The 13,048-nt window shown below is 46.3% G+C and overlaps 1 protein-coding gene across 1 annotated transcript in view; it reads left to right on the top strand.

The window, feature by feature from the left end:
* Positions 1-13,048, top strand: part of LOC142573286 (FUN14 domain-containing protein 1-like) — a 180,359-nt gene that overhangs the window by 123,212 nt on the left and 44,099 nt on the right. Inside the window, exon 7 of the mRNA XM_075682923.1 lies at positions 3,509-3,628. Coding sequence (XP_075539038.1) covers positions 3,509-3,628 — 120 coding nt within the window. The remainder of the gene's footprint in view (positions 1-3,508; positions 3,629-13,048) is intronic.

Here is a 13,048-nt window from a genome sequence, read left to right as displayed (position 1 = left end):
CCAAGGTAGTATATAGTGTGAGTGCAATATGTGACTGATTTCATTCTTGCTCATCTGTGCATATCACCACATATACATCTTTCTCATCTGTACAGATCATCATCAGCGCCGATTGCATATTTGCTGTTAGCATAGCTCAAGCTTGGCTAGAATAAAGCAGTTCCTCAAAAGTGGTGGAGGTTGCTTCTTGTTCCACCAAGTCCTCTTGCAGTTTCTTTCTGGAGCTCCACTTGGGTCACGGCATAACACCACTTGCCATGTTCCCTCAAGACAATTTTTGGCACATCCAGTGCCGATGTTTTTGCATGGCCTTTGCCTTCCGTAGTGACCATCAGCAGTAATCAGCGTGATCCTCAAGTGCCCACTGGTCTACGTGAATCTAGTGTGCGTGCATACACATACACACAGAAATGTGTGCGTGTGGTAGAAGAAATATCTTCAGTCACCCCAATGTTATGATTGAAAAGATTATGTACCTTTTAGTAACAACCGTTTCTTATGCTGACATTCTGACTGGAGCCTGGCCGAAGCCCAGGCTCTGGCAGGGCTTTGGCTCAACTGTCAACACAATCAACAGTATTTTCATAAGGTGTCGTTAATTTCTCACAACCTTGTTAATTTGACCCTTATTAATTCAATAAGTCGAATAATTCAGACTCGTCCTCTGGTCTCGGCAAGCATATACATTATTTAATTGCATCAAACTCTTGCTAATTTGTATGTTTTGGCCTCGCACCAGTAAATTCAGACAACTCATGGAATGCGGGACGCAGTAAATGGATGACACAAATGAAAAAAAGCAGCACTAGTGTTCAATAGAAACAAAGTGGCAGAGTCCACAGTGCCATCTTCATTAGTGGAAACCATATGAGAACGACAGGAACACCAGAATGGCTTTCTGCCTATTTGTGCCTTTATAGCCTTTATTGGTGCATTTACCACTGCGCATAATACTATGTTGTTCGTGTTCCTTTAGATCTATCCTGATTGCATCTATATCAGCCACGGTTTTGTCTGCAGTGGTTACGACAAACAATAATTTCATTTTGACTTCATAAACACATGCCTTTAAAAAATTCATGGTTGCCATTCACGATCTCATCAATGGCGACCACGGTTTTGTCTGCAGTGGTTGCAGCAAACAGTATCATTTTGACTCAGTGTGCATGATGTCACAGACATAGCCAAAGCTGTCGAAGATGAGCACTAAATGGCCCTTATGCTGGTATCGAAACTGCCGGCTACATCACCATGGGTGGATGCTCTGTTATCAACCAGCTCACTGGCGAATATATTGGGATTTGCGTGCGGTATTGAAAAGCATCTCTTGGATGAAGACGTGGGTCTTGCGTCGCAGCCGCACTGTGAAGGAAGCATGAGGCCTTCGCTGCTGCGAGCGCTAATATGTCACAAGATGACAAAAATTGTAGCTTCTACATTGCTTTGTGCTAATTGGAAGCAAGATTTGTTGATTCATTCAGTAAGTAAATTTGTGCTGATTGAGTAAGCTTTTGTTTATTGTTTTTTGATACCCTCGATAATTCGGACATTTCTTTTTTGATCCTGTGAAATCCGAATTAATGAGATGTTACTGTGTGTGTGCGTGTGTGTGTATGTGTAATACTACCTTCGTCAAGCTGCTGAAAAGCAGCTTTTTCTCTCGCTTCCCATGTTCTGTATTGCACATTCAATAAGCTTCTGCTTCTGCATGTGCATATAGTATGTGCGGGGAAACTTATGGGGATTTTTATAGAATCATGCAGGAAAAAGAGCCAGAAATAGAAAATTTTCATGCTTAGGTAAGGGAATTCTGCTAAGTATGAAACGTCAGTGTAGTGTGATCGTAGCAGACTGTCGCAACTGTTGTGTGTAGAACCTAAGTGAAAAATGAAATACCTTTTTGGTCCTTTTGAGATCGCAGACATATACTTTTTCACTTTTTTTCACTCAAGATGAGCAAAAATAGTATTGCTTAGAATGTTCTTGCAACATGCAATCTGCCAATACCTGTTGGTTGGTAGCTTGCGGCTTAGCTGCTGACGGCATTGTGAAAGATAGAGCAAACAATTTTTGAACGAGATTGTAAATTACCTGCTGCACGCATTGGAATAGCATGTGGCTCACATGTTCACAAGAGCCTTGTGTACAGATTGGCAACATTTATTTTTTTTTTTACTATGTTCAAGAAGTGTTCCAGGGCCCTATAAGTGTGTGCGATTTTAGGTGAGGGCCTTCAGTTTAAGGGAAAGGCAGATGTTGGAAAGCAATCCGTGTGAGTGGTCAAAATGCATGAGTCTTGTGTGACCAAGCAGAATCTCGTTCTGAGCTAGTTGGTCATTCATGTCAAAGGGGAACAAGCGGTGCAAAATGACGAAGAACACAGATTAACAGGACGTACGCCAACTGCCAAATGAAGTTTATTCACAGAAAGCATTTGCCAAAGCATTCTGCAGCTTTCAAAATGTGCTGCTACATTGAGCAAAAAGGTAAGCAATTACAAGCGCATGGTATTGCTGGTTGCTTTATCCACACCCTGTCCTACAATGTCAAGAAGATGCAGCCATCATGGGATCAACATAGCCATGTCGGCACTTTGCAAGCTATCAAAGATATGCTTCAAGTTGAGCCATCAACCTAAAAAAGTATGTGCAACAAACCAAGTGACAAGGTTCTCTGAAAGTGTGTCAGGAGTAGTTTGTTTAATTCTATTCAGTTGCAACAAAGACTGTACTAGCCAGACAAGGCACTGCCAACATAGGCTAAACATTAACAATGGTTTAGGTAGCCACCCGGCCTCACATTACAAAGGTTGTGGGTGGTCTCCTTTGTTTCGCCGAACCCAGTTCAGTGGAAAATCTAATGACAAGATAGAGCATGAGGACATTGAAGCGTATCACACTAGTCCAAGAAAAAAGTTCATCAGTATGCCTTCATTGTCTTTTCTTGAAAAGGAATTGCTTTTAGATGACTTGCCTTGATTCACTTTCCTTGCATCATTCATAGTGCCACGTGACAATGATCTGCTAAGATGTTTTTTTTTTTATTTTATACGTTTTTTTTTATTTAATCTTTTGATATTGTGGTGGTAGGCTGTGCTTTAAAGTTAATGTTTGCTGTCAATAAACTCCAGTTGGTAGTCCGTGTACGTTGTGTACTGTGTTCTTGCCCGTGTCATTTTATGTTGCTTGTTCCCCTTCGACTGTCTGACTAGTTGTCTGCTGTAAGCAGAAAATGTGATGGAAATGAGGGATTTTTTATTTCCATTTGTTTTTAGAAAATTACAATACTATTTTGTTTTATTGCAGTGTTAAAAATAAGGCGCAAAGCAGTGAACAATGTCAGGAAGTATTGCCAAGCCAGTCAAGCCGACGCAGTGATAAAAAACTATATAAGTGGGCACCAGGCTGAACAACAGATTATTGTATGCATCCCTCAGAACAAGCTCAGACCAGTGATGATACTCTCCGCTGTGTAGGCAGGCAGGTTAAGCCCCATTGGTGATTTTCAGATTGCACAGCACCAGGGCTATGTGAAGGTGAACTGGTCCAGGCTGAACAAGGACCTGCAGCAGGCACAAAATGAGCTGGCACGGCGCACAGACGGGAAGCTGCCCAGACTGCTCGAGGAGGTGAGCCACTTCGGTTTTAAAAGTGCAGGGGACATGGGTTGGATTCCATGCTGAAGACAGTGCATACACACGAGCAAGAAGAAAAGTGTAGTAAATGGAGGAAACTGCTGCCATGAACTAAATGGGTAGACTTTCCAGTGGCAGAGATTTGTATAGTCAAACCAGCTATAACAATCTGTCAGTTATGACAATGGCATTTACAATTTTCCAACTCTGCCTATTGAAGCTGCATTTAGGTCATGGTTTTAAAGTGTTCATGTAAAAGAACAAATGCCAAGTTCCAACACTTGAAAGCACGGCCAAACTGTGCGCATTACAGTATGCTCCCTGCTACAGTTCAGCTACAAAAAAGATAGTTGTATCTCAATGTAATGGAGTCAGTAAAATTGGCAATTTGCTTCGTTGTATCGAAATTTTGTTATACAAAATTTGATTTTTTATGCAAATAAGTACAGTTGCTAATGGATTGTTCTTACACAGAAGAGGGTGCAAAATTTTCTGAGTTACTGGGCAATCTGTGAAAGCAAATTTCAATGAGAAAAAAAAACACATTTTGTTGAACATGAGAGTCTGTGTTGAAAGATGCTGTTTCATACCATGTCAATGATATCTTCAAATTGGCAGTACAAAGCGGAGCCAGCCACGCTTTCGCATCCACTCCACCCCAATGGCTGATAGTGTCACTTGCAATGGGATGACCCTATCATGAAAAGCCCTGGCAGCAGGGAGTGAATGCTTCATCTGCCTCTCTCTTCAACGAGTCTCCAAAACTTGAGATTGTGCATTCTTCAATAATCAATGCAGGATGGCTCACGATGCCATGCCATCTCAGCTAGTCGTCTTTGCACGCACGGCAGAGTGCCTCTAAAACAGGGCACACAGGCGGCGCATATGCTCAGCCGTGCTGATAGCCATGCGCAGCCACGACCGTGCTAAAAAAGGGGGCGAACATACCAACCTAATTGTAATTCATGTGGAAGTTTCCATTTATTGTCTCAGTATTCCTTTGTGGCTGCAGTGAAATTTCATTATATTAAAATCGTTGTAATGATGTTTAATTGAAGGCAAGGAACAGCAGGTAGACAGCAGCCTAGCAGCAGCGACCAGCCCGAGCTCTCGCACAAATCACAGCACGGGTCGTCGTCGTTGTCTCTGAGCTGCTATCCGAAACACGAGGTGCGTCTGCTTCATTACATTGGCCCCGGGTGTGAAACAGAGCCATCCTGGCGACTTGGGGAGCAGAGAAGATGAGGGGATCGAAATAAGACTTCTGCCGGCTACCATGCACTGTCTTGCGACCTCGACAACGAAGGTCCGGCGATGGTGTGATGGGCTCAACACTATAGTTCACAGGGGAGGAGGTATCGACGATCCGGTACGGATCGTGGTACTGTGCAAATAGCTTAGAAGAAAGGCCAGGCGTGTGAGGTGGTATCTATAGCCAAACAAGGGAACCAGCAGGGAACGTGGGTGTGGTCTGATGACTGTCGCGTCATGTCTCCTGACGCCCCTGATCCTCGCTGGTCAATGAACTAGCCATCCGGCGGCAATCTTCAGCGTATCGGGCGACTTCTGAAATAGTTGTGCACTCAAAGCATCAGGTCGGTAGGGCAGGATAGTATCCAGAGGACACGAAGGCTCACGCCCATACAAGAGAAAAAAAAAAAAAAAAGGTGAAAAACCGGTGGTTGCTTGTGTCGTGGTATTATAAGTGAAAGTAACGAACAGGAGTACGGTGCCCCAATTAGTGTGGTCGGACGAAACGTACATCCTCAACATGTCGCCCAGTGTTCGGTTGAAGTGCTCCATGAGATCGTTTGTTTGGGGGTGATACGCGATCGACTTCCAGTGAATGATCCGGCATTCATGAAGGAGGGTTTGTATCGCTTCTGACAAGAAGACACAACCCCTATCACTGAGTAGTTCTCGAGGAGCATCATGGCGAAGGATGAAGTTGCGAAGAATGAACATTGCATCGCGGCGGGGAGAGCTGCGGTCTTGGCGTAGCGCATCAGGTGATCGACGCCAACAATAATCCAGCGGTTGCCACATCTGCTAGATGAGAGCAGGCCATAGAGGTCGATGCCTATGTGCTCGAACGGTCGAGCAGGGCATTGTTGCAGCTGTAGTGGGCCAGTAGGGTGCAGTTGGGGAGTTTTGCTTTGCTTTGGCAGGCGGTGCATGATCGAATGTACTGCTGCACAAACCGATACATTCCGTGCCAGTAATATTGTTGTCGCAGCCTTGTGAAGGTTTTTAGGACGCCGGCGTGGGCGCTTTGAGGGTCAGCATGGAAGTACGTCCACATATCGGAGAGCATGTGACGAGGGATAGCCAGAAGCCATTTCCGACCGTCAGGCATATAGTTGCAGTGGTAGAGGGTGTTGTCTCACACGGCAAGGTGGGCTGCTTGACAGCATAACGTCCGCATTGAAGGAACGACCTATGGAGCGGCAGGGTAGTCGAGAAGCAGGATGAGGGATGGGTCCTTGTGTTGCTCGGAGGGCATGTCAATAGCGGTCAGTAGTGAAAAGGTCTGAGGTCAGAGAAGGAACGGAAAGAGAAGCCACATCAGGTGTCATCGGCGAGCGGGAGAGCGCATCAGCATCGGAATGCTTTCGACCAGAGCGGTATACGATACAAATGTATTATTCCTGTAGGTGAAGCGCCCAACGTCCGTAGAGATAAGGACGAAATATGGCCAATGTCCAAATGATGGCTAAGCATTCCTTCTCTGTAACGGAGTAATTCATCTCGGCTTTTTTAAGGGTACAGCTGGCATAAGCCACAACGTATTCTTCATTCATGGCTTTCCGTTGGGCCAAGACCGCACCAAGGCCGACACCACTGGCGTCGGTGTGAACCTCTGCCAGCGCGGTTGGGTTGTAATGGCGAAGAATCGGCTGGGAAGTCAGCAATTCACGTAACTTGTCAAAGGCTTCATTGCATGCTGATAACCACGCGGAAATGCCTTTGCTTGCGGTAAGCAGCTTCGTCAAGGGTGTGATTATAAAGGCAAAGTTTCTCATGAAGCGTCGAAAATGAGAGCACAGGTCTATGAAACTTTGCAGGGCCTTGATAGATGTGGGCTTCGGAAACTCTGCGACTGCGCAAAGCTTGTCGAGATCGGGAAGAATGCCGTCTTTCGAAACAATGTGACCCAAAACAGTTAATTTTCGGGCTGCGAAATGGCACTTCTTGAGGTTGAGCTGTAGGCCAGCTGAAGGGAGACAGGTCAGGATGTCATGCAGACAGGCGAGATGTGTCGGAAAATCCTGTGAGAAAACAACTATGTCATCCAGGTAACACAAACAAGTCTTCCACTTGTGTCCGCGAAGGATGGTATCAATCATGTGCTCGAAGGTAGCGGGAGCATTGCAGAGCCTGAAAGGCATAACGTTAAACTCGTACAGGCCATCGGGAGTGATGAAAGCTGTCTTTGGGCAGTCAGCCTCAGCCATGGGAACCTGCCAATAGCCGGAGCGGAGATCTAAAGATGAGAAGTATTCGGCACCAAGCAGACAGTCAAGAGCATTGTCGATCCAAGGCAGTGGGTAGATGCCTTTGAACCGAATGGTGCCATCTTTTTTCCGCACTAGAACGACAGGTGACGACCAAGGGCTTTGAGAAGGCTGAATGATGTCGCGCTGCATCATGTCGTCCACTTGTTCCGTGATAACTCAGTGCTCTTCTGCGGAAACGCAATATGCATGCTATCGCAAGGGGGCATTGGAACCGGTGTTGATAGTATGAGAGACACTTGTCATGCGGCCCAAGCATGGTTTGTTGCAGTCGAACGAAGTCGTTCAGTAGAGCAAGAAGTTTAGTGCGATGAGACGGCGAAAGGTTTGCGGTGATGGCGTTGTCTAAAACTGCTAAGGGCGGTGTTGAGGAGGCGCAAGTTATGGCGTCCAGATGTAAACGGGTGGCGCCATCGTGAACGTCAAGGTCTGCAACATTCATGAGAGCTTGGGCAAATCCTAAGGGCTCATCGCGCAGTATGGTCACTGGATAACGGTGTGGATTATAGATGGGTATCAAAGCTGATTCAAACCTAACCGTGAGGACGGCGAATGGGAGAAATAAGTCCTTGCGGTGAGCAAGCATGTCAAATGGCGTAAACGCCACAGTTGCGTCTGGCACGGCAGTACGCGACAAGGTCACAAGCACCGTCTCCAGAGGTAGATCAGTATCATCATGAACGAAGACCTTGTGAACACTGAGGTCGGCGTAGACCAATGGGGAATCACATAGCGGAGAGAGGGCCACTTCCGTATGAGAACAATCGATTATGGCACTATGACGTGACAGGAAGTCCCACACAAGGATGAGATCATGAGAACAGGAGGGCAACACAAAAAACTCGATGATGTACAAAATGTCTTGGATGACTACACAGAGAGAGACAGAGATAGCAAAGAGATGAAAGGCAGGGAGGTCAACCAGATGAGCGTCCAGTTTGCCACCCTACACTGGGGGAAGAAAAAGGAGGAACAAAAAGAGGAAAGTGGGATAGAGGGAACACTGTCTGTACATGCAGCAAAGCACCTGGAAATCAGTCAAGTCAAAGTAAGTGCTACACACAGGCTGTGCATACAGCTGTAGGATGAATGCGTTGCACGCTAGCAGTGCAGAGTGCCATGCTAGATGGAGAGGTCGTGAATTTTTTCAGCTTGCGACGAATATTTTCGTGGATAATAGAAACAGTGGCCCCGATACCGATAAGTGCTTGGGCGGATGCTCCCTCGACATGGACGTAAATGACATTCTGTGGTGAAAATTGAGGCCTTAGAAAGTTCTATGAGCTTGCAGTTCTTGCCTTCGGAAGTGCACTAGTCAGTTTCCCTCGGCAGTAGGTGGCCGACGACGCATAGGTGACAGCGACCATCCATGTGGAGAAGGAGAACGGCGACTGTCTGAACGATGGTCGCGATCAAAGGGTCTCAGCGGCGTCTTGGCAGTGTATGTCGGCGGGATGTTTTGGTGCGGAGAGAAACTGGTCAAGGGCGTCACGGTGCGAGGACATGTTACGACGAAAGCGTGCAAAGTGACCAGTGATGCGACAGGCGAAGCAAATAGGCCTGTTGTCTGGCGTGTGCCACGTGTTGGCTCGACGAAGAGGCTAGGGTGGCTGTCATGGAATGGGAGCAGGGGGAACCCGGTGCGTTGGAGGTGGGAAGGAATATGATGGTGGGGGTAGCCGTGCAACAGCGGCAGCATAGTTGAGCGGCGGAGTGACCTGTGACGGGTAATTGGCATAAGAGAGCGGTGCTGCCGGAGACGCAAATAGCGGTGGGTAGTCAACATAGGAGAGCAGCGCCATCACAGGAGCTGACGGGCGAACAGTGGTAAGTGCATCAAATATTTGGGCACGTATGGCTTGTTGCACGGCCGGAGTCAATGTTAGGGCAGGCTCCTGACTGTGAGGGAGTAGAGACAGCTGGTGGGCCACTTCCGCGTGTATGAATCCTTGAGCTGAAGGACAAGAGCAGAAGGATCGGTATGGCCCGTGGCAGCTGCAATGGCCGAGACCGAGTCAGCCTGTGAGACATTTTGGCGAGCGATGTTACGTTAGCGGCACAATTAGTTGCAACTCTGACACAGGTTGAAGAGTACGGCGATGCTGGTTGGACTCTTGGTCAGCAGCATTTGAAATGCGTCGTCCTCAGCACCCGTCAGAGTATGGTTGATCTTCTCATGCTCTGTCATCGTTGAATTAACACGGCTGCAGAGACCCAAGACATCCTCAATTTAGCTGGGAAAGCTCTCACCCGGCTGCTGTGCTTGGTGGCATAGCCGCTGTTCGGTGTGTAGCTTGCGGACAGCGAGGCGACCGAACACTTTGGCGAAATGTGTCTTGAATGCAGACCAACTCGAAATGTCAGATTTGTGGTTCTTAAACCAGAGATTTGTGACATCAGCAAGGTGAAATATGATGTTGATCAGTTTAGACTGGTCGTCCCACTTATTGTGAGTGCTTACATGTTCATAGGACAGCCAGTCTTCGACGTCATGCCCTCCGGTCCTGCAAAAGATGGCCGGGCCGCGCTGACAGAGAATGCTGGCGCAAGTGTAGGGGCAGCATGGGTACAGTTGGTACGTAGGTCACATCAGTCATGGTGTCGGTGGGCAACGTAAGAGTGCAGAGCTCCAGGGTGACTTGAGGGATTCCAGCAATCTCCGCCAAATGTAATGATGTTTAATTGAAGGTGAGAAACAGCAGATAGACAGCAACCTAGCAGCAGCGAACAGCCCAAGCTCTCTCGCAAATCACACCATGGGTCGTTGTCGTCGTCTCTGAGCTGCTATCCGAAACACGAGGTGCATCTACTTCATTACATTGTGTATAAACACACTTTGTTATATTGAGGTCTAAAGTACCTGGTGTTTTGTGGACAAGGAGTTATAGAAAGTTAGATACTTCATTATGTCGAGAATTCTGGTTATATTGACACATGAACTCGTTTATCTTTTATGGGTGAGCGCTTTTACCGTCCACGAAATGCTATCGCTCAGCGCAGGATGCGTCTACATGTATTGGAAGTTTCTAGAATGTTATCGATGCTTCTATCTGGTGTCTGTTGTCGCCGAACCCTGTATAATCTGATTGCATGTATGCGCAACGCGAATGGCGTAGAACTTTGTGTAAGGCATGCCGATTATTTTGGAACATTTGACGACTGATCTATAAAAGCCGGCGCGCTTGACCCGCTGATCAGATTTTCGCCGATCGCCGAATGTATTCGCCGCCATCGTTCTTTGAGTGTAGCCTGCTTTTGAGGACACAAGTTCGCCCAATAAAAGGCTAGTTTCGTTAATCAAAGTTTTGCTGCCTTCTTCACCGTCACTACCACGTGACAATATTGAGGTTTGTAATATCGAGGTTTAACTGTACAATCCCTGAGATTAGTGAGCAAGCGTCACCCACTGATTTCGGAAGACCCGAGGAAGGTCACTCACTTCTCCAGCGGCAGTACAGTGCGAAGAGCGTGGCCTGCTATAATGGCATAGCAGCTACGTATGGTGTTGGGCTGCTAAGCATGAGGTCATGGTATCGAATGTAAAAATCAGCGTGCCTCATAATCAGATAGTGGTTTTGGCATGTAAAACCCCATACTTTCTTTTTTTATGTGAAGAGTGGTTATTATGCTGTTAGGAGGTCATGGTTCATCGACACTTTATGACGTTGTTCATAACACCTTGTGCCAAACCTTTCAAACCGCACACTTTTGTGGCTGAAGCGGCAAGAACTACAACTTTACGGTTCTCGGTGCACTCAGCCTTGTGCCAGTAGCAAAACCTTTGCAAAATGGCCGCATGCCACAGTAGTTTTCACTTCCAACCAATAATTGTTGCTTTTCTTTTTTTTAACAAATATTTGTAACTAGGTGTGGAGAGATGCAGGAAAGAAAACTGAAGATATAGAAAATCTGATTTTTCCAATAACATGCTAATTTGGGCTGTTTGGTACATGTCTGAAGAAAACGAGTAACAGCGCTGGACAACAAGACATGACCAAGACCACAGTGGTCCCGAACCAAACTGCCACCAACAGTTTCGGTGTTAATTTTAGCACCTATTGAAGAGCGAGTCACATATAAGGAACTAGAGAAAAGACGGGGAATGCGGGAGATGGAAATTCAAGACGATGGAGCAAAACGTGAACAAGGTGAATGCTGAAGCCATCGTTTCGACAAGTCGACTTGTCTTCTTCAAGGCGACGTATGCTTTCCTCGCCACAGTATATATAGGTGGGGATCTTCTAAAGAGGAGAGGGTGTGAGGCCGGAGGATGCGGAAACCAGGAAAAATGTGTTAGCGTGTCGAATTGAGACTAAAGGAACCCTGTGTACAAGGTCGAAGCCAAGGCCCCCCCACCCACTCCGGTCTGTCAACGCACGCGCGTTAGCCGGCGTGTCAAGGGCGTCTGACACGCCGGCTGACAAAAAAAAAAAGGAAAAGAAAGGGAAAGGAAAGGAAAAAAAAAAGCGGGTCGGGGAATACGCGAAGAAATCAAACTAAGTGTTGTTGCCTATAGCTTGAAGTTTAGCATAGCGAATAGATTCTAAAGCTCCCTTTGAAACGTTTATGCCTATTGGTTGCAATGTCTTGAACTTATGGATAAAGTATGATTCTCTGTATTTTCTTTCTCGTTCAGAACGGAAATTTGACTGTAAGATGTAGAGTTTAAGTTCATTAAAGTTATGACCTGGTTGGTTGAAATGCTCGGCGTTGGCTTTGGGAAGCTTTTTAGCTGTGTCCGCGCGATGTCCGTTTAATCTGACATTCATAGATTGTCCTGTTTCTCCAATATGTTGTTTCTTACAGAAGGAACATTCAAGCATATAAATCACATCAGAACTTGTACAAGGGAAGCTCGATTTGACTTCATGTGTATAACTATTTGCGGTGCTTTTAATTTTAATGTCACTTTGAAGGTGCCTGCAGGTTTTGCACCTAGGGCGACAACATGCTTTTATTACGGGGGAATGCTGTTGGCTGACTTTTGCGTGCACTAACATGCCTTTAAAGTTCTTGTTTCGGCGATAGGTAACGTTGGGTACATCCGGGAACGCTTTCCGCAGACACTCGTTACTTGGTAATATTGGGTGGTATTTTCTTAGGATGTTGTTTATGTTTGGGAGTGCATTAGAATACTTTGTTATAAAGGCCGGCGGTCTGTCAGATTCTACTGTGGGCTGTCTCTTCGCCGATTCCGACTGTCTCTCCAATCTTGACACGGCATCATAAGCTCTATTGAGAGCAACTTGGGGATAGTTCCTTTCTGCTAGCGTTGATTTAAGGTCGTTTAGGTGGTGGATATAATCGTGGTCTTCGCTGCAGATTCTTATATGTTTCGCTTGTCCGACAAAAATTCCTTGCTTGCAATGTCGCGGGTGATGACTGTTGTAGTCTAAATATTGCTGGCTATCTGTAGGCTTCCGGTAAAGTGTCGTTCTCAGTTTTCCGTTTTCTATGTAGACCGTCATGTGCTGGAAGTTGATCTGACTAGGAGAGTGGTGAGCAGTAAATTTAATACTCGGGTAAAAGCGATTGAAATGGCTAATTAAGTCGGTTAAGGCGCTTGTGCCGTGTTCTCATATTATATATATGTCGTCAATGTAACGAAGATAGGTGTGGGGTTTTAAAGGGTAGGATTTCAGCAGGTCTGCTTCAAGCTGTCCCATGAAAATGTTCGCATGTGTGCGAGCGATTGGCGTACCCATGCTAGTGCCGAAAATTTGCAGGTAGTGTATAGAATCGAATTCGAAATAGTTGAGCGTGAGAACTAACCTAAGGAGCGATAAGTAAACTTCAGAAGCGTGCGCTTGGGGATTGATTGCGAGAGATCTAGAAACAGCTTCAATTCCTTCACTCATGGGAATGTAAGTGTAAAGGGCAGAAACATCCAAAGTGACTA

The sequence above is a fragment of the Dermacentor variabilis genome, chromosome 2, assembly GCF_050947875.1.
Source record: "Dermacentor variabilis isolate Ectoservices chromosome 2, ASM5094787v1, whole genome shotgun sequence".
NCBI lineage: Eukaryota > Metazoa > Arthropoda > Arachnida > Ixodida > Ixodidae > Dermacentor > Dermacentor variabilis.
The sequence above is the reverse complement of the archived record's forward strand: the minus strand, read 5'-3'. Positions and strand labels throughout refer to the sequence as shown.